General features: G+C 42.3%; 1 protein-coding gene across 1 annotated transcript; it reads left to right on the top strand.

The window, feature by feature from the left end:
* Positions 1–27670, top strand: CTDSP1 (CTD small phosphatase 1). The gene is made up of 7 exons (XM_039343233.1): positions 1–294; positions 15120–15268; positions 17178–17279; positions 17764–17820; positions 20793–20885; positions 22134–22319; positions 22669–27670. The coding sequence occupies exons 1-7, from the start codon at positions 228–230 to the stop codon at positions 22795–22797; spliced, it is 783 nt and encodes a 260-aa protein (XP_039199167.1). The 5' UTR covers positions 1–227; the 3' UTR covers positions 22798–27670.
* Positions 27671–27885: the final 215 nt, after the last annotated feature.

Below are 27885 nucleotides of genomic sequence, written 5' to 3' on the forward strand. Positions count from 1 at the left end.
CATTCCCCCTCTTCCGTTTTCTTTCCTTTTATTTATTATTTTTCCTTCCTTTTTTTCCCGCTCCGTTCCGCTGCTGCTGGTGGGTGTTTTTTTTTTTTTTTTTAAAAAGCAACCGGGGGGGGGGGAAGGAAAAAAAAATCGGTGTGAAGTCCCGGAAAAATCCCCGAATCGGCGGCGGCGGAGAGACGATCGGAGGCAGGAGGAGAGCGCTCTGCACGTCTGGTCTAATGGACAGCGGACCTATTATCACCCAGGTTAGCAAGGAAGAGGTGAACAGTCCTCTGCAGGAGAAAGGTAAGCATTCTTAACAACAACCTCCCCCCCTCCTCCTCCTCCTCCTCCCACGCGGGGCATCGGCGCGGATGCTTTGGGGACCGCGTCTGCCTGCCTTCCTCAGGGGAAATGCTGGGGGGGGGAAGAGTCTCGCTCCCTCCCCTCTCTACAGGTCGCCCAAAGCGGAGCTGCAGAAGCCCGGCGGCCCTCTCGGGTTTGACAGATCGCCTTCGCCCCTCGGAGAGGAGAAGCGCTGGGTCTCCCTGCCGGCCTTCGGTGCCAAAGGCTCGAACCGGGGAGGGGCGCTTGCAGACTTTCCCCAAAGGGCCTCCGGAGTCACTCCGATTTGAGATTCCGGTGGCAAAGCCGAAGCGGGGTGAGGGTGGGGGGGAGTGGAGCGGCGGACGGAATGTCTTAACACGTGCGTTTCTTCTGGGCTTGAAGATGCTCCCGGACCCGCGTCAACACCGCGTCCCGCGAATTCCAGCCGTTCCCTAACACGGGCGCTGGTGGCGGGCAGAGCCATCTTCAACCCGAAGCCCGCGGGATGTCACACTGTTGCATTCCGTGCGTCCGTGAGTGTGGGTAAGGGCGATGGGAGCTGCAGCCTCACGCATCCAGAAAAAGCAAAGTTGGGGAGGGGGAGACCCATCCCGTCCTGGATGCCAGGGCCTCGCCAAACATCAGCGCAATCGCTTTGCACACGTGCGTGTGTATTTTCTCTGGGAATGATGGCAAAGTCCGCGCTACGCTTTCGAAACCTAACAGCGGTCGCTTCTGTCGGGATCTGCCAAAAAGGCCTCTTTTACCATAGCAGATCCTTTGGAAGGAGTGGGGATAGGTGAAGGGCCTACATTTTCTTTGGGTGCGTATTTAGGGCCTTTGGGTGCCTCTGCTGCCACCCACCCCAACTCCTCTGCGCCGAATATTATGGTAGAGGCTGTACAGTATTAGACCAGCAACAGGTTTTATTCAGAGCTTTCAGACAACCTGCCTTCCTCAACCTGGTCGGTTCCAGGGATTGGATTACACTTTCCATGTTTGGAATGGGAGTTGTAGTCTGAGCCATCTGGAGTGTGCAAGAGTGAAACTTAGTGCAAACGGCATCCTGTTGCCTGTCCTCCCTCCTCCCCCGCTAATATCCTGGATGCCTCTCCCTGTCCAACTGTCTGTCAGTCATTGTTTTTCCGGAGACTGAGAACTGGCCAACTGGGCCGTTCATTTGCAAGGGAGCTACCTTTTCCAGATGTTTCCAGCTGTGGGTTTCACTGTTGCTGCTTTGGAGGGATGGAAAGTAAGGACTGGAGGGTGGAGGCTGGCTTTTTAAATTGGGGATGGACAAAATCTCCTAGCAGAGACTGGACACTGCACTCCATCCAGTTTTGTGTCAGGTATTAGTCAATCAACCATAAGGCTCCTCTGTTGGAGAGAAGCCAGAGTTGCTGAATGGGGTGTTTTTATTGAAGTCTCAGGATTGATCTCTTAATCTGCAGGAATCCAGAGTCTCCCTGAGTGGTAGGAAGAGCAGCATTTTCTCATCTTTTGACATATGGTCTTCCACCCATTTTTTTCTTCCAACATGGCCCATTTGTAGCACCTAGAAAGGAGCCACTCCTTTCTCCTTATGGGAGAAACGTGCAATTGCTTTTGTCCTCATTTTGAATCGTGAACAGAGTTATACCAATGGCAGTCTTAACAACAACAACAAGAGGGGAGTGGGGAGAGAGAGAGAGAGTGTGTGTGACCTGTGTCTTTACCACTCTTCTAGACCAGTGTTTCCCAAACTTGACAATTTTAAGGCATGTGGACTTCAACTCCCAGAATTCCACAGCCAGCAACGCTGGCTGTGGAATTCTGGGAGTTGAAGTCCTCATGCCTTAAAATTGTCAAGTTTGGGAAACACTGTTCTAGACTTTCTCTACCACTTCCTGGTGAACATGGAGGAAGGAGCTGGTTAGCAAGGTTAGGAAATCTGAGGCTGCCTTCCTTTAAGAAATTCAGGCCTCTTTCCCATCAGATGCTATAACAGTGAGGAAAAAGGAAGGCTGGTTCTTCACTGCTGGGCAGACTGGACTTGTGAATGGAGGCATCTCTGGTCATTTGCAGCAATCTGAGGAAAGGTAGTTGTTCAATTCTTCCCTCTCTGATTTCCACCATTTGAGCCCAGATGTGTCAGGCCAATAAAGATGGAGGTGCAGAACCAGAAAGGAAGATGGGGGAAATGGAAAATGGAATTCCTTCTGACCACAGAAACCAGTTTGAGGAAGCCATGGTTGAGCTAGGGCAATGGCTCCCAACCTTTTCTATACCCCGCGCCCCTAAAACGCTTCTGATATATTCTCGCACCCCTTACAAAAGTTCAAAATAACAGCAACGAATTATGCATATACACTATAATTTTGAAAAGCCAAGTTTTCGCACCCCCTGGAATATCGTCTCACACCCCCAGGGGGTGCAAGCACCCCTGGTTGGGAACCCCTGAGCTAGGGAGACCACAGGGGTCTTGGAAGAGGGTGGCACATTTTCTTAATATATGCCATAAGAAGAGTCATATTCACTGGAATATGGTAATGTAATGCTTGGTAGAACTGCAGTTCAAGATTGGAGTCTAGGAGACAGTATCAGAACCATTGTAAGCAGTGGTTTGCACAAATTCTACTCTATCAGTTAAAGAAATCCCACCAGTCTACCTGAAAGTAGACATTTGTTATACATCTGAGTAAGCAAACCTACCTGGAGGCTTATTGGGTTGCCAAATATGACCAGCAGGCTCTCTGCCTTCAGACGTCCCATGTAGAATAAGACCTTGCCCCTTTGGGGCAATTGAAGAGTTTGTCCCTCTCAGTGGACCACCAAGAAGCTGCCTTATGTTGTATTGAGTTATCGCAGAAGGAATATTGTCTACAGTGCCTGAGGTCCTAGGTGTTCATCCTTGGAACCATAGAGGTGATGGAGGGGGGGGGGTGTCCAAGGTCTTTATCCCATGCCATGGAAGAGGCTTGGAACAAAAATAAAACAGTAAGCTAGAAAAGGCAGAAGTACAGGCAGAAAATAACCTGCAGGGATGCAGAAACCTCTCAAGTTCAGTTTTAACCATTGCCAATTATGTATGTGTGTATTTATGTATGTATTTATTTATTTACACTACCTATCTTACCTAAGTGACTCTGGGCAGTTTACAGATAATCCTCGACTTAACAGCCATTCATTTAGTGACCGTTCAAAGTTACAACGGCACTGAAAAATGTGAATCGTGACCGATTTTCAGACTTACTTGCAACCACTGGGGCAGGATCAAAATTAAGATGCTTGGCAACTGGCATGTATTTATGACGGTTGCGGTGTCTCCCGGGGCCATGTGATCACCTTTTGCAGCCTTTTGACAAGCGAAGTCAATGGGAAAGTCAGATTCACTTAACAGCCTGGTTACTAACTGAACAACTGCAGTGATCCACTTAACAGCTGACAAGAAAGATTGTAAAATGAGGCAAAACTCACTTAACAATTGTCTTGCTTAGTAATGGAAATTTTGGGCTTGGGTAAAGGAATCAACAACTTTTAGTGACTGGTGATTCCCATGTCGGAGTTCTGGGACAGAATTCATACATAATATTAACTGGGCTCCTTAGTGACCTTGGTTGTTTGACTTAATAAAGTCAAACCATTTTAGCCAGGGTTTTTTTTTTTTTCATAATGCTGAACCTTTATGGTTGAGTTTGCAGATCACACTAGGCCAGAAACAAGTGAATCGCATAATGGGTTTATTGTTGTGTGTCCATCAGGCGCACTTGGATGGCACTAGATGGGAAAATGTGGCAAACACCTTAGTCCATTTCTCTTCTCTTCTAATACTTTCCTGAAATAGGCCTGCAGTTCTGTTTTTCATAAGAGAAATGTGAATGGAATGTATCCAGGCTGCTTTGAGGAGGTAGGTGTTGAATAGAAGTTCATCTGGTTAAATATTGTTTCCTCTGAAAATTGTCCTAAGCATGCAAAGCCCAATCTAAAAGATTTGTTTCATTCTTCACAATACTTTATGGATTTTAGTGAGAGAAGGCTCATGTTTAAAAGTCCCATTTAGTCCCTATCTCATCTCTCTTGACAGGATAACTATATCAAGGTAAAAAGAAATCAATTTCTAGCTCCCTTTCTCTATTTTGAAAGGTACTTAATCATTCTTCTCAAGCCTGTTGTGATAATTCCTGCTAGAAGTTGAATACGTTCAATTCCCTTGGAATTTCACTGTGGAGAGAATTTATAAGCTCTTCGATAGTAGAAATTGTAATAGTTCTTCATCCTCTCACCGTATCTATCCAGCTCCCAAAGTTTTATGTTATAATTAGAATTTAGATATAATTATTTTTGTTTATTTTTATTCCATTGTTATTTTGATTAATAACTCTAGCAGCACAAATACCTAATACGCCTTCCTTCTCTTTTCCTCATAATAACAGCCCAGCAAGGTGGGATGGGCAGAGGGAGAGTGGCTGGCCCAAAGATTCTCTAATATTTATAATTTATAATGATTATGCTAAATTTATAATTTAATTTATAATTACCACTTATCGTTTATAATAAAAATATTTTATTCTGCTGTTTTATACAGTTGCATACGGTACTGCAAACGGCCCAACCTGAGGTTGAGCTCTGAATCAGGAAGTCTGATTCAAATGACATAACTTCATCAGGAGCGCTTCCTCCTTGAATCCCCTTCTCTTACTCATCCCATTTCCAATATGGATGATTATAATAACGGTTTACCTCTCAGGAAAATTGCCAGGATAACAAATGCAAATGAAGCAACACTAGCCAATGCAAACCAAGTCATTTGTACAGGTGAATGTGCCATGCTAGGAATACTGACAATTGTATTACTTTAATAAATTAGAATAAAGGCAGGATACTGCAAACAGTTCTTCTTCTTTGTATGTTAACATTCAACAGAGAAATGTGTTGCTTCTCTTAAAAATATGATTGAAGGCTCAAAAAAAAAAAGAGATCTTTCTACTTGTATCAGGCCAATACTATTGTGATGCAATTAAGAGTTATACCACTTAATTCTGCATCAAGCAGAGGCATAAAGCCAGACTCGTAGAAAAGCTGATTACAAAAACTGGTTTTATTTGTGCTATTTTGTAAGAAATAGGAGATAAATGTCCCAGGCTTCTAAAATCTCCGTAGGAAATCCCAAACTGCCTCTTCATAAACAGTAAATGAGTTTAAGGGGCAGCATAGCCTAGTCATGCATGCAGAGCTTTAGATTGAGACTGACTTGGTTCAGTTGTAATTTGAATTTGGTTGGAGTTACAGAAGTCACAGCTGTTGTGCATGCCTGACTCCCCAGCACACAGTTTGTGACCATCCCCCCCCAAAAAAACTCAAGGACAAAATTACCATTTTTCAACAATTTTCAGTAAACATTGGGGCACAGTTAAAGTGTGGTTGGAAATAACAACAGCACTAGCACTTCGACTTATATACTGCTTCATAGTGATCTGCAGTACTCTCCGGGCAGTTTACAGCCCCCAACAATCCTTATTTTACTGACCTCGGAAGGATGGAAGCCTGAGTGAACCTTGAGTTGGTCAGGATCGAACTTCAGGCTGTTGGCAGAGTTAGCCTACAATCCTGCAATTTAACCACTGCGCCATCATGGCATGGTGCAACAGGAGGCATAAAAGCCCCTTGAAAAATAGTTCAAAAGTGTTCAACTGATTATATTGGGACTGAAATCTGTATCGGATGCTTGGCCCATTTTTGTAGATTCGGGAGGAGGCTTTGCGTGGGAATGAGAGTTTATTGCTCCACTAAGGTTAAATGGACATTTGTCCATTTAACCTTAATGGGCATTTGTCCCCACCCCTTGCTGACCACTTCTGCCTTCTGAGTGTGAGGCTGGTCTGCAGAGCGGGGTCCTTCAGTCATGGCTCACCTGGCTTAAGGCTTGGAGCAGACTCATCCATTGTGTTATACGTAAACCAGACCACTATGGTTTATTCTGTGTGCAAAAATAAACCCTGGCTGTGTATTAAGTGAGAATTTAGTCCTTATTCTTAGTAAGGTAGGCCAGGATTATATCTTGCATATATTTGGGGTACAGAGGGAAGCTAAGGCTTTCAAGTCCCATAAGCCTTACCTAACATCCTTAGCAGTAAGCTACAGTTCAAGTACATCTGGAAACAGCATGCTACCCTGCGCTGGCGTGAGTCCATTTAGTGACTTCATAGCTGAAGTAAGATTTCTTGGACATTCTAGCCACTGTATTCTCTCTCTTTCCTCCTTTAATTTATTGTTGATTTATTTGTTTTACAGGTTTTTTTTTACAACCTGGCCCCTAATCCCAAAGCTCTTGGCAGTTTACGACAAAACATTAAAAATATTAAAAACAACAGCAATAAGAATAAATCCACCCCCAGCTCCCAGCCCCAAGATAGATGCCAATAATAACACTTAAGTAATCTTCAAGGCTTGGTGAAATAAAACTGTCTTCAGTGATCTTCTAAATGCAGTGAGAGAAATAGTAAAAATGTGAGCAAAATCATTGTAGCAGCAGTCCTGAGAGAAAGGGAGCTGTTGGGAGTCGGGTAACACATATAATGAATAAATTAAATTAAAAGGACAGCTCCTGTGTCAGTCTTACTGCAGCTCCCTCTGTGTCTTGGTAGCTCAAGGGATCTGTTCAAAGCTTCTGTTTGAGGGCCGAAGCAGGTATGGATAATAGCCATGCAGAAGACCTGTGAAGTGCCTGGTGCAGCCAAAGCGTGAATCTCAGATTTAAATCTCTGCCCAGTACAAATATAAGAAGCCAGTATATATTCCTTTTGTTTCCATTCCATGTAGAATACGGGGAGTAAATGAATACTAGCCTGCCTAGGAAGGCTGCTGTAAAGCTTACAGAAAACAACAATCGGAATAAAATGCACTGTTTAAAAGTAGCATGATTAATGTCAGTGAAATGTGATGGCTATGGAGTTAGACTCTGTCCCAAAGTTTATTGGGTGACTTTAATCCATTGACTGGGTTGAAACATTATCTTAACAGTGTATTTAACCATGGTTTGTGAAATGAATCAGTGGCCTTATTCACCCAGAGCATCCCAATGATGTAAACCATGGTTTATTCTGCACTATGCCTACATGCACACATTTGTGACGAACCAAAACCAATTAAATCTTGTTATAGTTGTGTATAAAATAGGAACCTAGGCACTGTTAATCAGTGCCACTAACTGCCCGATCATAATTTTCCTTGGTGATAGAAGCAGGAGAAGGACCAAGTGGGTTTTCTCTTGAAATTGGCTGTCATTTGTTGTGATGGGCGTATGCTGTGTTTGTTGAGAAATAACTGTGTGCCTTTTTGGAGCACTGCACCAGAGACTAAACTCCAGAAAGTCATGACTGAGGCCAGAATAGAATCTGGGTTCAATTTTGTAACATAATCCAAATTAAATGTAGTTGATATGATTACATTCCAGTTATATGCTTAACAATTACAATTGGGTAAAAACATCTGAAGGTCTCTGGGGGTTATAATAAAGGGAGGGGGGCACAGATTGGACATCTCTGCATTAAGAAAACAGCTGGAATCTTAACTTCATAACTTCTCTTTTTTCTCTCTGTATTGATAATTGCAATAAACATGTAAGCATGCTTAATCAGACTTCTTGTGCAATGTTCTTAATTAGACAAAGTCATGGAAGGACCTTAGTTCAATGCTGACAAATAATGGCTTAGTGTTAAGTCTGAATGTGGCCTTTGTCTCAAAAAAAGACCTAAAACAGTTCTATTAAAAGGGTTTTCTAAGCTTAGGAGTGGGGACCACTGACTAACAGTTGCTGGGAGAAAAGTGGTGTGATCAAAGTGCCCCACCTGTGGTTTGCTAGTTGGCTAATTGAAGTAATAAAGAAGTGGTTGAATTGGACCATAAATCTAATTTGGGTAGTGAGATTTTTTTTTATTATTATAATGCCTTCTTGCTAGCTTCAGGAAAGTGGCCTGCCAGTGATGGTTTATCTCCCCACCACTACCATTTCTGCAGTTCAAGATTTCATTAAGCCCCTGATGTGTAGGGATGGTAAACGGTGGTTGTTTGGCTTGATGGGTCAAAAGATGGCCAAGGCCTGTTGCAGTGTGAAGTTGCGATGCTGTTCTTTTCTGAGCTCATTCCTGCTGGTTAGAATGTAGGCCTTGTGTTCTCTAACACAATCTCTTTGCATGTCGTGCTCAATGAGTGCTTTCTCATTTGTATATTCATAAGAGTGACATCGTTTGCCACTGCCATCATATGTAGGAGAAATCAGTGGAGTCCGTGGCTCTGCTTGTTTGGACTTTAGCCTTCCCAGTTAAATCTGGAGTAAAACTGAAGGAGAATTGCATGAGCCATTTTATTTATTAGTTGTTTTAAAGCATCTGTACTTTACTCTTTGCCCAGAAAAGCTCTAGTTCAGATCAATGAAAGCAGAACAGCTTGTCCTAAAATTTTCATCAGTACAGACACAACACAGAATGTGAAAGGGAAGGGAAGGGATGGAAACTATTTTAATATTGTTTTCCTCTCTTTTTTTGCAATGACCTGCTGAAATACAGCAGGACACTTGATATTAATACAACAGTTGGAATAGAAATTATGAGGCAGGGGAAATTACAGGGCTTTCTGCTGAGCAGAACTTAGAATGGCACACGTTTCCTTTGCTGGGCCTGTTGTAAAGATGCCTGATTACTAAATGTAGCCATGACTAAGTGCCATTGGCAAAAGTCACTGTATTCTTGGAATGTTTTCTTCAAGCTACTTATGTATTCCCCTTTGCAGGGATGAGAATCTATCTTCTGTGATTAGTAGCAACCTCCAAAATCAGGGGTTCAATATCATTCATTTACAGCAAGAACTGTCTTAATTTTGATCTCTATTTAATAAAAAAATTAAAATTTTATTTTTTTTTAAATTAAAAAGCTCGAACAGCATTCTTCAAAATGAAAAAGGTCTTCTGCAATCACGACATAAGACTAAGACTGAAAATCAGGCTTGTCAGATGCTATATTTTTTCTATCCTGCTCTATGGAGTAGAGAGTTGGTCTCTGACAGAAGGCCACCTGAAGACACTAGAAGCATTTGAAATGTGGATTTACAGGCGGCTGTTATGTATAAGCTGGGTTGACAAGATCAGAAATGAGGAGGTGATAAGCCGCCTGGGAAAGCCAAGGGAAATCATCAAAACAATTAAAAAACGAAAATTAGAATATTTCGGACATGTGATGCGACACCCAGAAAAATACTGCATACTCCATTTAATCCTCCAGGGAAAGATTGAAGGCAAACGATATCCAGACAGAAGAAGAACATTGTGGCTTCAAAATCTAAGGGACTGGTTTGGACAAAACTCAGCAGCACTTTTTCGTGCGGCTGATGATAAAAACAGGATCGCCAACATGATCGCCAACATCCTATAACGGATATGGCACAAGAAGAAGAAGAATTTAATAATGGCAGGATTTGGGGGACACCTTAACATTTGGTATTTAATTCTTTTGGGGCATTCATTTGCCACATTTGCTATGGCTAATTTTAGGGTCCTGACCAACTCCTGGTTGAGGAACTCTGGGAGTTGAAGTCCACAACTCTTAAAGCTGCCAAGTTTGGATATCCCTGTACTAAGTGGCACAGATAGGAAAAAAAAAAAAACCTAGAGACCTGGGAGTGCTCAGAATGTGCTGTGACACTTGAGAGTAATGTTAGTGCAACAATGTACATTTAGTGAATCTGCACTGAACTTGCTTAGAACTGATAATATGAGCATTTGGATGTCCTTGGCTGGATCTAAAGAGATTAGAGTGGTGTCCCATTCACAAAAAATGTCTTAATGGTGAATTCCTCAACCTCCATAGCTGGTTGAGGAATTCTGGGAGTTGAAGTCAACAGGTCTTAAAGTTGCCAAGTTTGGAGACTCCTGTACTAGTGTACAGTGAGATTTTGTTTCTCATTTAAGCTGGGAAACCGGAATTGGGCTTTTGAGTGCGATGGTTCTTGGCAAATGACAAATGTTTTAGTTTGTATTTTGACTCTGGTAATCTGTTCAGTATTCAGTGCTTTGCCCCAGCAATTCTGTGTTTTGTATTCATGTTGAGCACCCCAGATCTCAAGTTTCTTTTTTAAAAGATTGAATGGCTGATGAATTGAGTCTGCTTTACTTGCAGTGCTGGTTTGACCCACCTTGAATTTTCTTGTCTTTACCTGATGAGGTGTGTGATTTTCTTCTTGTTACCCTCGGTCAGTAAAAACAATAACCCAAGAATATTTCCAGTAGAGAACCGAATCAGAAAGAGTGGAGCCGAATAAGGATAGTTTCCTCTTTGAGCATGTTTACAATGTGCAGCTGCCAGTCAAAGTGTAGGGTGTTCCTAAAACAGTCTGCTGAAGCTCTCTGGGGTGACTGGGGGTTGCCACTGTGTGGAAGCAAATGGTTCTTGAAACTGAGGGCTCCTGGAAATTGAAAGCTTTTTGTGGTCTGAGAATGGCCTTGTTCTGTTTTCAACTAAGATCTGTCCTTCATAGTTACTGAGTCATTAGGATCTGCTTTAGATTTCCTCTGCTCACAGTGACAGCAGCTTTATCGTAATGGCCCTAGATTATGGATGGGGAATTTGTGGTCCCAGGCTCACTTAAGCTACTTTGGATGACCCTCAGAGACTTCTACAGCCAGGATTGCTGAAAACTGTCAGTGTTTCCTCTCATGCTGATGTGAGTCTGGAGTGTATGTATATCAGTGAGCCCTTAAAGTATGTATATCAGTGTTAATAAATGAAAAGAGAGCTTATCCTTACCTACGTGTGCAATGTGGAGCCACTCATTCCTAGATTTTAAAGGGGCTCTTGACCATCAAAATTTTGCCTGCCTCCAAGAAAAAAAAAATAGAGAACAGGGTGGATAACCTACAACCTATGTCAATGCCCTTCTCCAGTTACACTGCTGAAATTCAGCAGCAAAGTACAGAAATTAGATCATTTGATTGTTTGTATAAAAATACCAAAGCAAAATACTCCAGTAAGAGTGGTACACCTATTTTAGTTTCAACTCCCCCTCAAAAAGGTAGAAAAAAGGAGATATTTGCATCATCTTTCCGAGGTCACCACACTTTGCCTTCAGATATTGCTCAATATTGTGTATTTACTGTCTGTTTCCTACCATTCATGTTGAGCAAGTTCCTTGTGGTTATCACATAGCTGGCTGAATAAAATATCTGATCCAGCAGTTTATAACTCTTTGTTTTCATCATAGTTGGATATTCAAATTCATACTCTGGTTACATAGCTTCTGTTCTTCTTCAAGAAGATAGGCAGGAACCTACTGCAGTCAGGGCACCATGCTTATTATGCGTGCCTGTGAGAATGAACAAAAAGGAAAGACAACTGCAGACATGAAGTACAACTTCATGCTTATTTTGCACTGAACACATTAGCACAGTGTTTCTCAACCTTGACCATTTTAAGGCATGTGGACTTCAACTCCCAGAATTCCACAGCCAGCAATGCTGGCTGTGGAATTCTGGGAGTTGAAGTCCACATGCCTTAAAATGGTCAAGGTTGAGAAACACTGCATTAGCATCAAGTGAGAAGATGGCTTTGTATCAGTGCATGAATAAGAAGGAAGTCAAGCACTAGGCATGTTTTTCGGACTACAATTCCCATCAGGCTCATAATACACAGCTAGAAGCAAAGGATTATGGGAGTGTTAGTTAACGCCCTCTCGAGAACACCAAACTGCCTTCTTCTATAGTAGATAAATCCATGGAGAAGCTAGTCCTTGTTAAGATGAAATTTTCAAGTTTGAGAATAGCATGCCACACATTACGACCGATAGATCAACTGTAAGAAGGGCCATTTTTTTTTACTTAACTGTCAAAAGAACTGTAGGTCTGACCTAAACATTTTCTCTATAGGATCCCCTTTGGCATTAGGTTTGGCTGCAGGAAGGCTGGACTAGGCAGGTGGACAATAAGGCTGCAATCCTAGACACACTTGCCTGGGAAGATCAAATTGAACTCAAGAGAGGCCATGCATGCAGAGGGCGCTTCTGATTGCAAAGTGAGACAGGCAAGGGAATGCTGAACAAAAAGAAGATCTTTCCTCTTCCCCATGAGACAGGTGTGAGCAACATTAAGCGGTTTCAGAGGCCCATTTATTTATTTATTTATTTATTTAGTGTAGGACAAAAATGGTTAAAAACCACATCACAATTCCATTCTGAAGGAGCAAAGACGAGGCTATTTAGTCTACTTACAAATTCAGAGGTAGACTGTATAGTCAGTACATGATGGCGTTGCATGCAGAAAAATCTCTTGTCTCCAAAGTTCGACCTGTTGTGGAACAGTGCCCTCAGAGCACATATCTGGAGGCCCAAACGTCACAGGATAATAATGCAAAGTGGATATGGCCAAGTGACACATTTGGGCAGAGCAAGGATTTTCCTTTCCCCCCCCCCCGAGTGTTTGCAGAGCATGGTAGTGGTAATAGTGGGTACAGCTTTCATGTGTGTTCCGGCCTCAGAATGGCAGGATACAGCACCGTTGGCTTTTGGCAGCTGTACCACTGACATTTGGAGATAGGATTAAATGAGTGTGTGTGTGTGTGTGTATGAGAGAGAGGGAGGGAGGGAGGGAGGGAGGGAGGGAGGGAGGGAGGGAGAGAGAGAGAGAGAGAGAGAGAGAGAGAGAGAGAGAGAGAGAGAGAGACTCTTTAGGTACCACATATGGTCCTGGCACCTCTCTTGCTCTAAATAAGTTCTGCTTATGTTTGAGTCTTGTCCCGTTCATTTTAAAAATAAAGAGGGTGGAGCTCTTTTGGAAGTGCTACTTGGGGTCTCATAAAAGCAACACCCCTCTACCACAGAGCTTCTATCTCTAAGTACGGTTAGGACAAAAGAAGTCTGTTGGACTTAGATAAACTTGCAACAAAGTGAGCTTAAAAACCCAAAATAGATCTTGTGACTCTAGGGTAGGGGGGTTACTGGGAGTGGAAGTGCTACTTCCTTGCTAGCTGGGCTTTCTGCTGTATGTTCTTCTGACCTGATCCGGGGCATCTCCGAGAGAAGACAATCTCCTGATTTGGGGCTGTATTAGAGAGCAGGAGCCAGGGATAGAATAGCAAAGAGATGAGATGGGAAAGTGAATCTTAACTTAAAATTTGGGAGATGGTGCATGATTAAAACTGGCCCAGGGTTTTTCTAGTGTTGACATCCTTGTGATGACTTAAGGAAAATGTGAAAGGGGTGGGGGAACATATATTTGCCATTTCTGTAAAACAGGTGTACATTTTTGTGTGGAACTTAGGAAGAGGAGATGGTGTTTTCTTTTCCTTCTTGCAAAGTATGGATTCAATTATCAAGGTCAAAAAATCAGAAACATTAGCAAAATATCTTAACATTGAAAAATCTTTTCAACAGCTAAAATCAGGTTTGTTCAACCTGGTCTCCTCTCACTTTAGCAGAGCCCTTTATTGGCTAATCTCTCTCTCATAATTAGGCCTACTACTTGCGTGCTCTTTTCCTCTTTCTTCCCCCCCCATTTAATCATACCCACAAATCCACTTGGTCTGGCACATTTCCATTTTTGGGAAAAGCTCCATATCTCCATGGAGGATCCAACCTGCTTGATTTCTCCACCAATCTCCTACAAGCTAGTTCTGTTCAGATGCATGAGTTTTTAACCGCCACCCCACCCCCACGTTCCCTGATCAGATAGCCGTGTTGGCTGGAGGATAGTTGAAGTCCATCTGGAAAGTATCAGCTTGTGGGAAGCCTGACTTAAGAAAAGCTGTCCATCAGTCTTGTCTAATGTCTCCTTGATCCACCTCTTTCTCAAGTGAACCAAACCTATTTTGCTTACAGAGCTGCATGCAGTTATTGGTTTATTTAGAAATCAATCCAACCAAACATCCTGCTTAAAGCTTATTTTTTTTATCTTTTCTTCCTTGCAGTAATAAATGCACCCACTCACAGAAAGATGATATTTTTCATTGGCAGGCTACATCTAGTGTTGAAGTAGTAACTTGAGAATATGAATGTATGAATCAATATGCATCCATGCTAAAACCAGCCTAGTGGGATGTTAGGTAGAAAATTATTGGTCTACAGTATTCACTTAAATATAGTATAATGATTTCCCCCCCCTCCCTCTGAGCCTCCTTCTCAGAAGTAAATTTATTTTGGCCATAGGCATTCATGCACAATATGGTCCTATGGCAAATGTGAGATTACATCTTCAAAATATAAGTATGTGAAGAGAAGGGAAAGCTACTGTACTGATAAAGTAAATCCTATTATAAGAGCTGCCTAAGTAGATGTTGATATTTTGCAAGATAATAATACGATGCATCTCACGTGTACACATACTGCATTTGGGTATGGAACTTTCCAGTCTTGCAGTGGGTCAAAGACACTTTAAAGAAAGGAAGCTTGAACAGGAAGAGGATAGATGTTTGGGTAAGGCTTTCATTTTGGGCAGGGATTGAGTAGAATACCTCTCCTTAGGGCCAGCCTACTGTTAGGTAGAATGAGACAGGTGCGTCAAGCAACAGATGCTGGAAGACAGTAGAAAAGTGTTGGGATTGAGAGCTGTGTATCACACAGTCTTGTGTTCCTGAGCCAGCCCATGGTCTTCAGATGCAAGAAGAGATGTTCTCCTATCTCTGGGTTGAAGGAGAATTCTTCCTGCAGTCCACTTGACTTGTACACATGGAATGGGAGGGATGCTCCTTATTCTTGTTTTAAACAGTAAAGTATCTTTGACAGGACAGCTGTGCAGTTTCATTTCCACTTGCTTGTCTTTTCTGGCCACCTACCCCCCAACCCTGCAGGTGTTCAGAACCAATCATCTTCCAAGAAACCCAGGAATCGCAGCATCTTCCAATCCCTTTTTTGCTGCCTTTGCCATGACAACTCAGAGCCTATCCCTGTCAACAACAATGCCCCGCTGCTGGTGGAAGAAAACGGTTCAGTGACCAAGGTATGTTTAACTGTCTCTTTGGTTCCTGGTTTTTTGGCCATCAAGGATCTTGCCTTACAGGATGTAACCAATCTCTTTGATGCTTCTGAGTACAACAAATCCATTTGTTAAAAGGAACTCTTGAACAGTCTACCCCAACCTATGATTTTCCAGATATGGGGAATTCTCCCAGCGAGCAAAAGAAATGATTGTGCATCATTGGGACTGATGGTATTGTAGTCCAAACCATCCAATAAATGCTATACTGGGAAAGGATACATTAGTTTTAAGAAAAGGGCTGTTGCCCACTCCCTTACTTCAGTCCATGATATTTCTACCCATTGAGAATGTTCAGGCCACATTTAGCTTCAGGTAAAATTCCTGAGCTCCTTCATCAAGTGATAACACCGTAAACTCCAAAATAGTAAAACCCTAGGCCAGGGGTCTTCAGACTTGGCCCTTTTATGTCTTTTAGACTTCAGCTTCCAGAATTTCTCAGCCAGTGTGCCTGGCTGAGGAATTCTGGAAGTTGAAGTCCATAAGTCATAAAAGGGCCAAGTTTGAAGACCCCTGCTCTAGCCTCTAGGTTAGAGAAGAGGTACAAACTTTAATGGGTGTTGTCATTAAGCCCTGAGAACCAGAAAACAGCTTGAGAAATTAGAAGGCCCATTGTAGACCATTCACTATGCATGAGTCATCCTCTGCAATGCTTGAATTGCTTTCTTGTACTTGGATAAAGAGAGTTAGTTACATTCCACATACCGGTAGATGGCATGTCTGCCATGCAACCCAGAGGTTGGAAAGAGATCTTTAAAATGCATTTGGCTGCAGGTCTTGACATATGATCCCTTGTTGCTTAACTGCCAATAGATAATGACAGGTGACAAGCTTGAAGGGATGGGCAGGAAGAGTCATGGCTGTCTTGCCCAACATTTCTCTCATGTCGAAGGTGCAAGATGGCAACCTAGAGAGAGATTGGGTTTCGTCTATATTTGAAACAGCAGTCCGTAGTAGACCAAGTACCCAATTGGTGCTTGCACTGGACTATACAAAAATCAGACATTAGCAACTTAAGCTGCCCATCCACTAATTTCAAGAAAAAGGTTAGGGCCTTATTAAGAGCCTTCTATATTTCTGGCATTCCCTCAAGATTTATAGCTTGTTGCTCATGGGGACTGGGCTGGCAGAACATTAACATGCCCTCCAACTGATAGAGATTTTTAAAAAATGACTAAGTGTGGTACTAATATATGAATATCCTAGTTGATTTTGAGAGATCTGGAGAGCCTTTAATTATTCAAAGCTGCTGAACTACCAACTCCTTTTAAATTGCTATCCCAAGTTGATTCACTTTTAGAATAGATCACCTGAGCCTTAATATATTAGCGCCCTCTATTGCCCAATTGTATAAATGCTTAGGCTTGGCTTCAGGATTTCTCCCTCCTGCAAGTATAAATCACCCCACTGCACCTATTTCATCTTCCTAGCCTATATTGTATAGCTATGGAATCATGGAATAGGGAGTAGGTTTATATTGAATGGATGGATAGATAGATAGATAGATAGATAGATAGATAGATAGATAGATAGATAGATAGATAGATAGACAGACAGACAGACAGACAGACAGACAGACAGACAGACAGACAGACAGACAGACAGACATTCTTGTTCTATAGAGGACTGAGATAGAGATCTTGATACGTGCCAAATATTCCTTGATGATAATATGGGGAAGCAAACTAAAAGGAGACAGCATCCACTCTTCACAAAACATAGGAAGGAGAATCTCTGATTTTAGCGCATTCATGCTGTTTACGGGTTAATTCCCATTGCCCCTTACACTAGTTGTCAGAGATTGAAGTTCCTTGCTTCTATATCTCTTTTAATCCAAATGCATATGTCTCTCTATATCTTTCTCACTCTACAGACCACAGTCAAATACCTGTTGCCGGAAATCAAACTGCAAGATGCCAGTAAAATCTGTGTGGTGATTGACTTGGATGAGACCTTAGTACATAGTTCTTTTAAGGTCAGTTCTTACATATCTTCTTCTTCTTCTTCTTCTTCTTCTTCTTCTTCTTCTTCTTCTTCTTCTTCTTCTTCTTCTTCTTCTTCTTCTTCTTCTTCTTCTTCTTCTTCTTCCTTCTTCTTCTCTTCTTCTTCTCTTCCTCTTCTTCTTCCTCTTCCTCCTCTCTCCTTTTTGATGAGTAGTGAGGCTATTTGCTGATTTTCATTCCAGGCAGTTCTATTAAGTGAGATTTTTAACAGCTATATTTTTTAAACTTTCTTCATTAGAGCAGCCTTCCCCAAACTTAGTCCCTCCAAACTACTGAAGCGAATGAAGGAAGGAGATATATGACTTATTTGTTGGCAGAGCAAAATGTGAAGCCGATCTTGTTTCAGAAACCCAGGAAGTGTTTCCAACATAACTTTTTCAAAACCAGGGAGATGGGTAGCGAAAAAAAGTCTTGTAGAAGTTGTGGTTCACCCTGTGCTTCCTTCCTCCTCTCTAGCCAGTGAACAATGCAGATTTCATCATCCCAGTGGAGATTGACGGGGTCATGCACCAGGTATGGAATCTATGCTGGAAAATGGAACAAGAGAGATTGCGGACAATCTGGATGCACCTCATGTGACAGAGAAATTTCACATTAAATCTGATTTGGTAATGGTTGCTATGGGATACCCCTTAACAGTAGCATGAGGGGAAAGGTCCATCTGGTAGTACAGCATCTATTTCCATGAGAAGATCTTCCATTCAATCCCAGCATGTCCAGATAGATTAAGAAAATGCATTTGATCATTAGACCATGTGAACCCAATGGTGTGATTCAACATAAGGAAATCTCCTCTATACTCCTAAAGCTGTGATGGAGCTGAGATTGAAATCCAATAGCCCTATATATATATATATCGTGATTGCTATTCCCATTTACAAAGGCTGTGGCTAGGTTCAAGTAATCCAGGATAGGCTGTAGGTACTGCAATCAGCCTGTTCTCGATTACTTGGCCTTGGAGGCAGCCAGAAGCATCAATCACAGTGGACTTGACAGTTATACGTGCTCACATTCAAAGAGGAATCAACAGCTCAGCATGCTTTGAATAGTTCTCAGATGAGATTGCCCAGTTACATCATTCCATACTTTGGAGTTTGAACCATTTCAGATGACTGTTGTGCACTGCATGTTGAAATGTGGGGATCTTCTTGCTTTGGTTCTTTGTGTAAAGGGTGCAAGCTGTCTTTTCCCAGCCTTTCTTGAATTGTGGAGGATCTTCAGTGAGGAGGACACCTTGATCTCTATCTCTGTGCTTGGTAAAATTCAATAAGTAAAGCAGAGCAAGTGCCAGAGAAGAACCATATGTAGAAGTAACTTGGCTTCATAGGTCAGTTAGGGGCTTTGAGGTTAGGACTATCTGTCTTCAGTGTTCTGCAGGGTACCAGCCTTTTGAGGTAGACCAGGCCTGAACGCCAGAGTCATGAATGATAAAATGAACTTTTATTATAGGGTCACAGTAGCAGAATCTTGCAACTCTGAATGTGCCTCTTTCCCCCCCCCCCCTTTATCCTAAAGAGAATTAGGGAGGGTCCAGTCTGAGATGCTTTCTCAAATTCCATGCTACAGTCTAAGATTTCTCTTATTCGACCACTGCCTTGGCTGCAGCTCTTCCTTCTCTTTCTCAAGGTTATTCTTACAGCCAACTACACATATCCCCTCCACATGCCCACTGGTGCCTTTCTCACACTGTTTAACTTCTCTATGAAACTTTGGAGAGAGATCGTCTGTCAGTTTGCAGTGAGGTGTCACCAGCATCCTAACGATGCTCAACAGCACGCTGTCCTCTCTGCTGTGACAGAACTGCTGTGAAGCCCTAACTCAGTCTCTGGGGGTTGAGGATCTGGATGGTAGGAACAAGCTGAAACTAAATCCCAGCAAGCTGGAGGTTCTAAAGCAGTTTTGTGATTAGCTTTGGTTAGGATTGCTCTCCTCAACTTGAATAGGCCTGGAACTTGGCAGTCTTGCTAGATGCATGGCTTCTGCCGGATTGAGTATCAGCCCTTCAAAGAACGCCAGATCAGGAAACAAGACCCAGCACGATTCCTGGAACTCTATTTTATCGTTATGCTGCATAAGAACTGAATCTTCAAACCCTTCCCCCTCTGCTCTCTCTTATATCAAATCAAGGTGAGTTTACTATGGGCCTCTTTCTCTGACTTTTCTCAAGTTGAGTGTCATTTACTGTCTTTTTAATCTGCTAAGGAATCTTGCATTCTTTCGCCTTTGTTATCTCTGCCTTTCTCTACCCAGAGATACTGCTTATCCAGGAGAAATCAGTTCCACTGATAATTCTGAATATGATCCTGTAGAGCCCTATAGAAAATGTCTGTGACTTTGGTTCCTCCAGGACTCATGGCTCCTGCTGGAGCAGTGGGTAGAGGTCATGGCCAGGGGACTTGGATCTTGAAATATTTACCTGGCAGTCATGACTCATGCTCTTCGCAAGATACTTTCAGAGTACGGCAACAGGTTTTACATAGGACTGCTTTTGAAGACGGCTTGCAAAGTAGAGTTGGTACTGATTCTCATGGCCAGCCTGCTAACAGGGAGACATGCTACTGCAGTGTGCCACCAATCCTTTGATAGGTTTTGAGCCTAATTCAAAGATCTGCTTATAACTTACAAAGTCCTGTAAGGAGCAGCTCCAGTTTGCTGCCTCCTCCAATTGGCTTCCGGCCATTCTGTATGGACTTTTAGGGAAGGAGATGCTTAGGATCCCCACCCATTGTGAGATAAGTGGGACATGAACTGAACTGAACTGAAACCATCTTCAGGGTGATCCCAATTCCCAGGAACAGGTGGTTGCCGGACACGCACCAATCTCTTGGTTGTTGCTTTTCCATAAGCTGTGGTGGCGCAATGGTTAGAATGAAGTACTGCAGGCTAATTCTGCTGCCTGCCGGCTGCTTGCAGTTCAGCAGTTTGATTCTCAACGGCTCAAGGTTGACTCAGCCTTCCATCCTTCAGAAGTTGGTAAACAGGACCCAGATTATTGGGGGCAATGTGCTGACTCGGTAAACTACTTAGATAAGCACTGTGAAGGGGTATATATAAGTCTAAATGGTATTGCTAAATGCTATTAGGCAGGGAAAGCTATTTTGTTTGGGGGGAGATACTTGAATTTTAGTGATTCAACCATCTTGTGTAGTTGATGTTTTATTCTGATCAAGTTTTATTGCTTGGGCCAGTTTTGTGGCTGTTTTTGTATGCAGTGCTTTATTGAATTGTAGGGTATTCTATTCTATTGATGTTGTCATGGAAGAGGGGCAGTATATAAATATATATAATACATAAATAAATAAATATCAGCATATTTTCTGGGCAACCAGTTTTGCTACCTAGTCTTCCGGTGCTTATTCTGATGCTCAGCATTGCCTTCTTTTAGACAGAAACTGGATCCATCGGTTTGTTGGGCAAGTAGATAGGACATGGAGCCTGCATCTTTTTCTTGTTCCATGATCCCCTTCCATGATTTCTCTTACCAGGTGTATGTACTGAAGCGACCCCATGTGGATGAGTTTCTGAGGCGGATGGGTGAGCTCTTTGAGTGTGTACTCTTCACTGCTAGCCTGGCAAAGGTACAATTCTCCTCCTTCTCCTATCATCCTGCTTTCTCATGAAGTAGTCAGAGTAATGGGCTCCAATTTGGGGAAACTTAGCCAACCGAAAGAGAGAAATTAAGAAGATGCTCATAGCAGCCTTTCTGTCCAATTAACCTCCTGACCCATTCTAAACTCAAAATTAATCCAGAAATCCTGACTCCCAGATCCCTCTTACCTCTTGCAAGTTGTGGGAGAAAGCTGTTCCCACTCATCTGAAGCAAGAGTCTGTGCTTTGGATTTCCTTTTCATCCCAGGATTTCTGTAACATTTTGCTTGATGAAGAATTCTGAAAAATTCCAAAGCTGAGACATTCTTTTGTACCATTTTCCTTGAACCTAAAAAAAAAAAAAAAAAAAAAAAGCCAATGCTCTACAAGTAGACCTTGACTTACAATCACAATTGTGGCCCGAATTGCTGTTGCTAAGCAAGGTATTTGTTAAGGGAATTGTATCTGATTTTATGAACTCTTTGCCGCAGTTGTTAAGTGAATCACGGCAGTTGTTAAGTGAAATGTGGTCCTTGAGTGAATCTGGATTTCCCCCCCCCCTTGACTTTGCTTGCCAGAAATCAGTTGAGAAGGTTGCAGATGATGATCACATGACCCTGGGATGCCACAACAGTTGTAATTACATGATGGTTGCGAAACATCCAACATTTGATCACATAATAGTGGGGATGCTGCAAAGGTCACAAATGCAAAGACCCATTTTTTTTCCAGTGCCATTGTAATTTTGAAAGGTCACTAAATGGATGGTTATAAATCGAGGACTGCCTGTCCTGTAGATGTTGGATTTTTCTTGATCTTTTGCATTGAAAAGGCAATCTGGATGACGTCATCAGCAGAAGTCTGCTTTAATTAACAATTAGTAGGAAAAGCCTCTGCTGGAGAAAAGAGTTTGCTAATCTTTATTTCCAATCTAGCCTTGTGGAATACAAAAGTTTCAGGATTTTGACAGGAAATAAATAAATAAACAGGAATAAATTGTGTACCCTAATACTACACCCTCCCTTCCTATATAGAGCACCTGGAGAATCTAGTTCAGGGGTAGGCAACCTTGGCTCTTTTATGACTCGTGGACTTCAACTCCCAGAATTCCTGAGCCAGCATGGCTAGCTCAGGAATTCTGGGAGTTGAAGTCCACGAGTCATACAAGAGCCAAGGTTGCCTACCCCTGATCTAGTCAAACCAATTTCCTTTATCCCCTGTTGGTCCTCCAATTTTAGTATGCTGATCCTGTGGCTGATCTGCTGGACAAGTGGGGGGCCTTTCGCGCTCGCCTTTTTCGCGAGTCATGTGTCTTCCATCGGGGTAATTACGTCAAGGACCTCAGCCGCCTGGGACGCGATCTGACACGGATCATCATTGTAGACAATTCACCAGCTTCCTATGTCTTCCACCCTGACAATGCTGTAAGTAGAGGGAGAGCTAGCAGCGTTCTAAATTGAGGGGTGGGCAACCATAACAATTTGGAAGCCCGTCTCTTGAACAGACCTGAAAATATATGCCTGAAGAAGAGGGCAAGGGGGGGGGGATAGTTTTCTACTTGGTTCTTGGGCCCAAGAAGATTTTTTCCTTAATACCATGCATCGTGCAGATTTTTATTTTTTTTTTTTTGCAATTGGCAACTGAAAGCTAAATAGTAGAGCAATATCATATGCAATCCATAGCACGGTATAAAATAGCTGCTCCCGGTAGCCTTATTTTGATTACCGATAGCCACCGATGCAGTAACCCTTTCCCTTTTTTCACCCCTGGCAGGTGCCTGTGGCTTCGTGGTTTGACAACATGGCTGACACGGAGCTCCTTGACCTGCTGCCTTTCTTTGAGAGACTCAGCAAAGTGGATGATGTATATACCGTGCTAAAGCAGCATCGGACTACTAGCTAGTGACCAATGGAGGGGGCAGGGCTTTGGGCAGGGGAAGTAGGAGGGGTAGGTATGCCCATTTTGGCTACTTCCTTCTGCTGAGCAGGATGACCTCTTCCCTCAGCCTCAACAAGCAACGCAGTGCCCAGGAAACCCTGCAGGAGGCAGCAGAGCGCAATTATTCCCATGAGGCACCAGAAGAAACTTCAGCATCTGAATGTGATCTTGAAACCCCGCCCCCCCCCAGAAAGGAAACCTCCTTGCTGATATGGTTAACAGTTTCTCCCCTTGAATGATGGGTTGCAGAAACCAGAACCTCAGCCCTTTCTCTCCACACACAAACATCTAATGTGACCAAAGCTATGATCCAGCTATGGTCCTTTCCCTTCTAATCAGAACAGTTCTCCGCTCATTTGCCGCCATCTTGGGGGAAGATACACAAGTCTCTTTCCCGGGTATTCACTGCACTTCATTGTTGTATCAGTTCAAAGATCTCCATTGTCCCAATTTCAGAAAAAGTTATTTCTAAAATTGCTGATTGGCTAGGACAGTGTTTCTCAACCTTGACAATTTTAAAGCATGTGGACTTCAACTCCCAGAATTCCACAGCCAGCATTGCTGGCTGTGGAATTCTGGGAGTTGAAGTCCACATGCCTTAAAATTGTCAAGGTTGAGAAACACTGGGCTAGGAGGAGCCGAGATTGAAATTATTCAAGAAAATTGGAGAAGAAAAGCTAAAAAAAACCTAGCAGAACTAAAGTGGTGTGGATGGGGCAGGGATACAGAAAAGTGATATATGTGAGCAGAGGACTGCATTTTTTTTAGGGGACTCAGGTTCATCCCTAAATAAGATGTTTCTGCCTCCTCCAAAGGCTTAGTTTTTTGGCTTGAAATTTAAGCTGGATCTTTCGCAAAGGGGCTGTGGACTGTGTATAACTGTTACACATAAGTCAACTCTTGGGACTAATAGTGAGGTCAGTTTTGTGTTTTGCTCCTCTTGGAAATATCTCCCCCTCCCCCTTGTGGGAAAATTCCTAAATTTCCAAACACAGTGAGGGGAGAAGAAAGAGACTGGAAGAATTCCCAGTTTTATTCATTCTCTCCCCCCCCCCCCTAAATTAAGGAAGGACTGGAGATTTTTCGTAAGGAGGAGGAAAAAAAATCAGGTTTGCTTCTTCCTGCTGAGACATAGGGTGAACCAGCTTTACTAGCAAGGGGATAAGAGGAGTTGAAGCCTCCAGCCTACAAGTCCCTCTTTTTTTTTTAATCTCTGGAAATAGATCTCTCGGGCCACTTCTATGACTGGTCGTGATGGGGTAAGGTGGTTCATGATACAAACATTTGCTTAGGAGGAAAGACTGAGGTAGCATTGGAATGCAGAGAAGGGACTCCTTGAGAGGTGAAATATGGCTGACAAGAAAGAATTCGATGGGAAGGGCAGAATGATGGAAGGGATAGATAGTTCTGTAATTAAGAGAGTCCAATATTAAAGAACAGAAGCTAGGAAACCATGGTTCCATATGTTGCTGAAGAACATTCCTGGTTTCCTGTTATGATCATGATGAGGGAGGCACAAAGGGTCCTAAAGCAATAGCTGGAGAGCCACAGGTCCCTCCCACAGCTTAGAGAAGTGATAAGTGATACTGTCCTGCAGTATTTATGTTGAATGCTTTGGAATCGTCCTCTGCACCTTTTCTGTATTTTGTGTCAGCCCTGACTTCTTCCTTTGAGCCCCTCTTTGACACTATCCTCTCAGTGACAGGATACAACATCAGGCAGAATTAGACTAAACAGAGAGACAAGATGTGGGAGGTGTATTCCTTGACCGCTGTGTTTTTTGTCTTGCGCTACAGTTGGTGCCTTCAAATCCCACTGTCTTCCTAGAAATCTGTAACCTTTCTGGATTTGTGGAGTATGTGGGGGAAATTGTGCCTTTTAGAATCAATAGACTTGCTGATATAGCATGAGGAGGAGAAAGCAGAGTTAGTGTGCCAAAAGGAGGTGTCTCCATTTCTGCTGCTTTGTCCACAGCGCTGGGGGTTCCCTCAGGGGATGCTTTAGCAAAGCTGACCCATCCCTGTGGTTCAGTATGTTTCTTCCTATTTTTTTTTCCAGCATCTTTGAAACCTGTTTAATAGGAGAGAATTTTGATACCAAACAAGAATTGTCTTGGTAATCTGCCTAGTTACTATTTCTACTTACGGATTTGCCTCGGTTTCTCTCCAGTGCCATCTTAAATTTGCCTTACAATATTTTCGAGATGTAAGAATTCCTTGTGCCTTTTGCCTATTGCTATTTTTTTAAAGATACCATAAACCCCATGAATCTAACTCAGGCATAGGGTACTGCAGTTCTTGGTAGCTCATTGGTAGCTCATTTTGAACTTCACTTTCAAGGAGCTCCTGAGCTGTCTTCTTCAACATGAAACAATAATTAAATTTACTGTTACAATGGACCAGAAATGGTTGATGTATCTGGATCACTGCTGGCCTACACCTGACCAGACAGTTCTGATTAACATGCTGCTCCCTCTTACTAAGAGTGACAGGATGTTCAGAAATCTTTTGAATTGGGCATTGCAAACATGGCTGTCAGATCAGGCGTCTTTGAAGTTGAATATTACAGTCAGCAGGTCGTCTTTCAACAATGCAAACTGCAGATTCCTTGAACAGTAGACAAATATGTTCCTTCTTATTTTCTGTTTATTTTCCCCCCAAAAGAACCATTTAAAAAAAGCAGCATTGTTCTAACAACCTGAAGGGAGTGGAAGGGAGAAAAAATTATTGAGAGTAAAAGAAGAGAAGCTTTGTTTTTCCTTAAGTCTACTGTCATCTTCTTCCCCCCCCCCTTCTGCTTCTTCAGGTGTGGCACCTGTTGCTAGTACTGTATGGAAAGACCGAAGGTCAAGTCTCTCCTTAGCAGTCCTTGAGAAATTGAACCTGGCAATTTTCTCAGTGACTTGCCAGATTTGCACTTCCTGGATAAACATGCATCAAAACACTGAAAATATGCATTGAATAACTTTCTCCAGATTTTATAGTTCTTCAAATGTTGTATCACGGTTTTTAGCAGTGAAACTGTATCAAAACTCATTTTAAAATGTACAGTATTTCTAAAAGATTTTTTTGAAATTGATGTGAGGCAAAAGTAAAATGTAGTCAAAATGATCTCTAATCATTCCATATTATCTTATCAGCCAATCTATATTAATGTCAGGTTGAATTAACAAGGAACTTTCTTGTGGCGTTCTAAGGCTGTTTTTTGTTCTTTCTCCAGCCACAGAAACTCCTGGGGGGGGGGAAATAAGGTTACAATTTATGCACACATTTTGGACAGAAAACTGTTAAGAAAGAGTTAATTTACTTTTGTGTAAACTTAGACTGCATATTTCTTTGCTGCTTCAATGGATCATCTTGATTTAAGGATGGCGTCAACCTCCTTTGGCATGTACATAGTTTTTCCCATTGGAGTAGCTAAATTTGGCCTGATCTGAACTGTATCTTTGTTCCTTTTCTCACCCTACCTCAATTGCCTCCTTAATGCTGTGTTTGATGGTATAAGTTGAGAAATTGAGAAATTGCTTCATTCTGGCAGGACCAAGAAATCTTTTTCTCCCCCCCTCTCCCCTCCAAAAGAGGCCAAAGGCCAATTTGGACCCACTAGCTCCCACAAACCAAAAGATCCCTTTTTAAGATTAATCCAAATTCTGTGTAAAGAGTTGCCCAGCACACCCTATTGTGGGGGGAATGACTTTTTTTTTTACAGAATGTGGAAATAATTTGAACTGGGCATGTTTTTAGATTATATAAATATGTATACCATGTATATATGTGTGTATATATATATTAGAAAAAAATAGGAAAATATGGAATGAGAAAAAGTATGATGATTTTTATAGCTGTATTTTAATGCTGTTCACGGGAGATGGTGATTATTTTTGTGTGCTTTGTTGTCATTTCTGATATAAAAGGAAATGCATTGGGAATCTTTTTTGCCCATGAGTTGACACTTCTATTGAGAGAGCCTCTGTCATGTCTCCAAGTGCCTGCAACCTCCCCTGTCATTCTTGGAGGCAAAGGAATGAAATAATCCACACAATATTGGTCAGGGCCAGTTTTACTAGCCACATTGGCTAAGAGTTAATATGAGACCCAGTCAATGGTCTCATTCCACAAAAAACTCATTTTTTCATCAAATATACAGAACCCAAAATTGTTCCCTGGAAGAGAAATGACTTTTTTCTCTTCTTTCTACTTTCCCTTTCACATAATTGTCCTGTCCACTTTTCCCTTCTCCACTGCTTTCTGTTCCCACCTGAGACTGGTTCTTACATCAACCAACCCCATCCTAATCCTTCAGGGTAGCAGCAAACAAGCCCCTCCTTTAAACAGTTGCTTGAGTGATGCCTCTCTCACTTTCTCCATAGAATTGCCTTCCCACTGAAGCCACATCCTGCTTTATTTCTTCTTTCAGGAAGGCTAAAGGTTCAGGGCCAGCAAGCCAGTTTCAACTCTAACAAAGTATTGGAAAACTCAGCACTTCCTCGAGATTGTGCTTCTCAGTGCCAGCTTGAGAGCTCCAAGGAGCCACACAAATCTCCATCTAGACATGCCAAGGAACTAGATAGGTTGGCTATGCCATGCTCCTGGAGTTTTGGAAGTGGCTGAATAAAATGCCACATCCATGTCTCACATTATTGTCAGTAGTTCTCCCTGTGAAGAAGAAGAAGTTATTCCCCATTCGTTTTTTTAAAGCTGTCTGTATCCGATGACCATCAGCTGAATTTTTAACCATGAATGAGAGTGTGATAAAATTTGCCAATCAAAAGTGCCTTCTCGTGGGATTCAAACTGTAAAATAATCTTTGAAGAAAAAAAAATATATAAAACTAAAAACAGTCTCTGTCATTTTGTGCAACAGAAAGTGAAAGTGGTGTGGATAGTGGGATTTAAAAAGAAGGAAAGGAATTGCTCTTATTTACCCAGCCTTGTTTTTGCTAAGGAGTGTCTCAGGTTTACATAACCTTATTCACTCAAAGGTCAGTAGTTTTCCTGGTCAGATAGAATCTCTGAAAAAAGACTTATAATGGCATGATATGCAGCTTTTTTTA

This window comes from Crotalus tigris, unplaced genomic scaffold (genome assembly GCF_016545835.1).
Source record: "Crotalus tigris isolate CLP2741 ecotype Arizona unplaced genomic scaffold, ASM1654583v1 scf7180000017834.3080900, whole genome shotgun sequence".
Taxonomy (NCBI): Eukaryota; Metazoa; Chordata; class Lepidosauria; order Squamata; family Viperidae; genus Crotalus; species Crotalus tigris.

Excerpts from the sequence above, each read along its gene's own strand:
- CTDSP1 (XM_039343233.1), top strand. The coding sequence starts at position 228 with ATGGACAGCGGACCTATTATCACCCAGGTTAGCAAGGAAGAGGTGAAC. Across the intron at positions 17,821-20,792 it reads TTGACGGGGTCATGCACCAG|GTGTATGTACTGAAGCGACC; the intron begins GTATGGAATCTA and ends TTCTCTTACCAG. Across the intron at positions 20,886-22,133 it reads TCACTGCTAGCCTGGCAAAG|TATGCTGATCCTGTGGCTGA; the intron begins GTACAATTCTCC and ends CTCCAATTTTAG.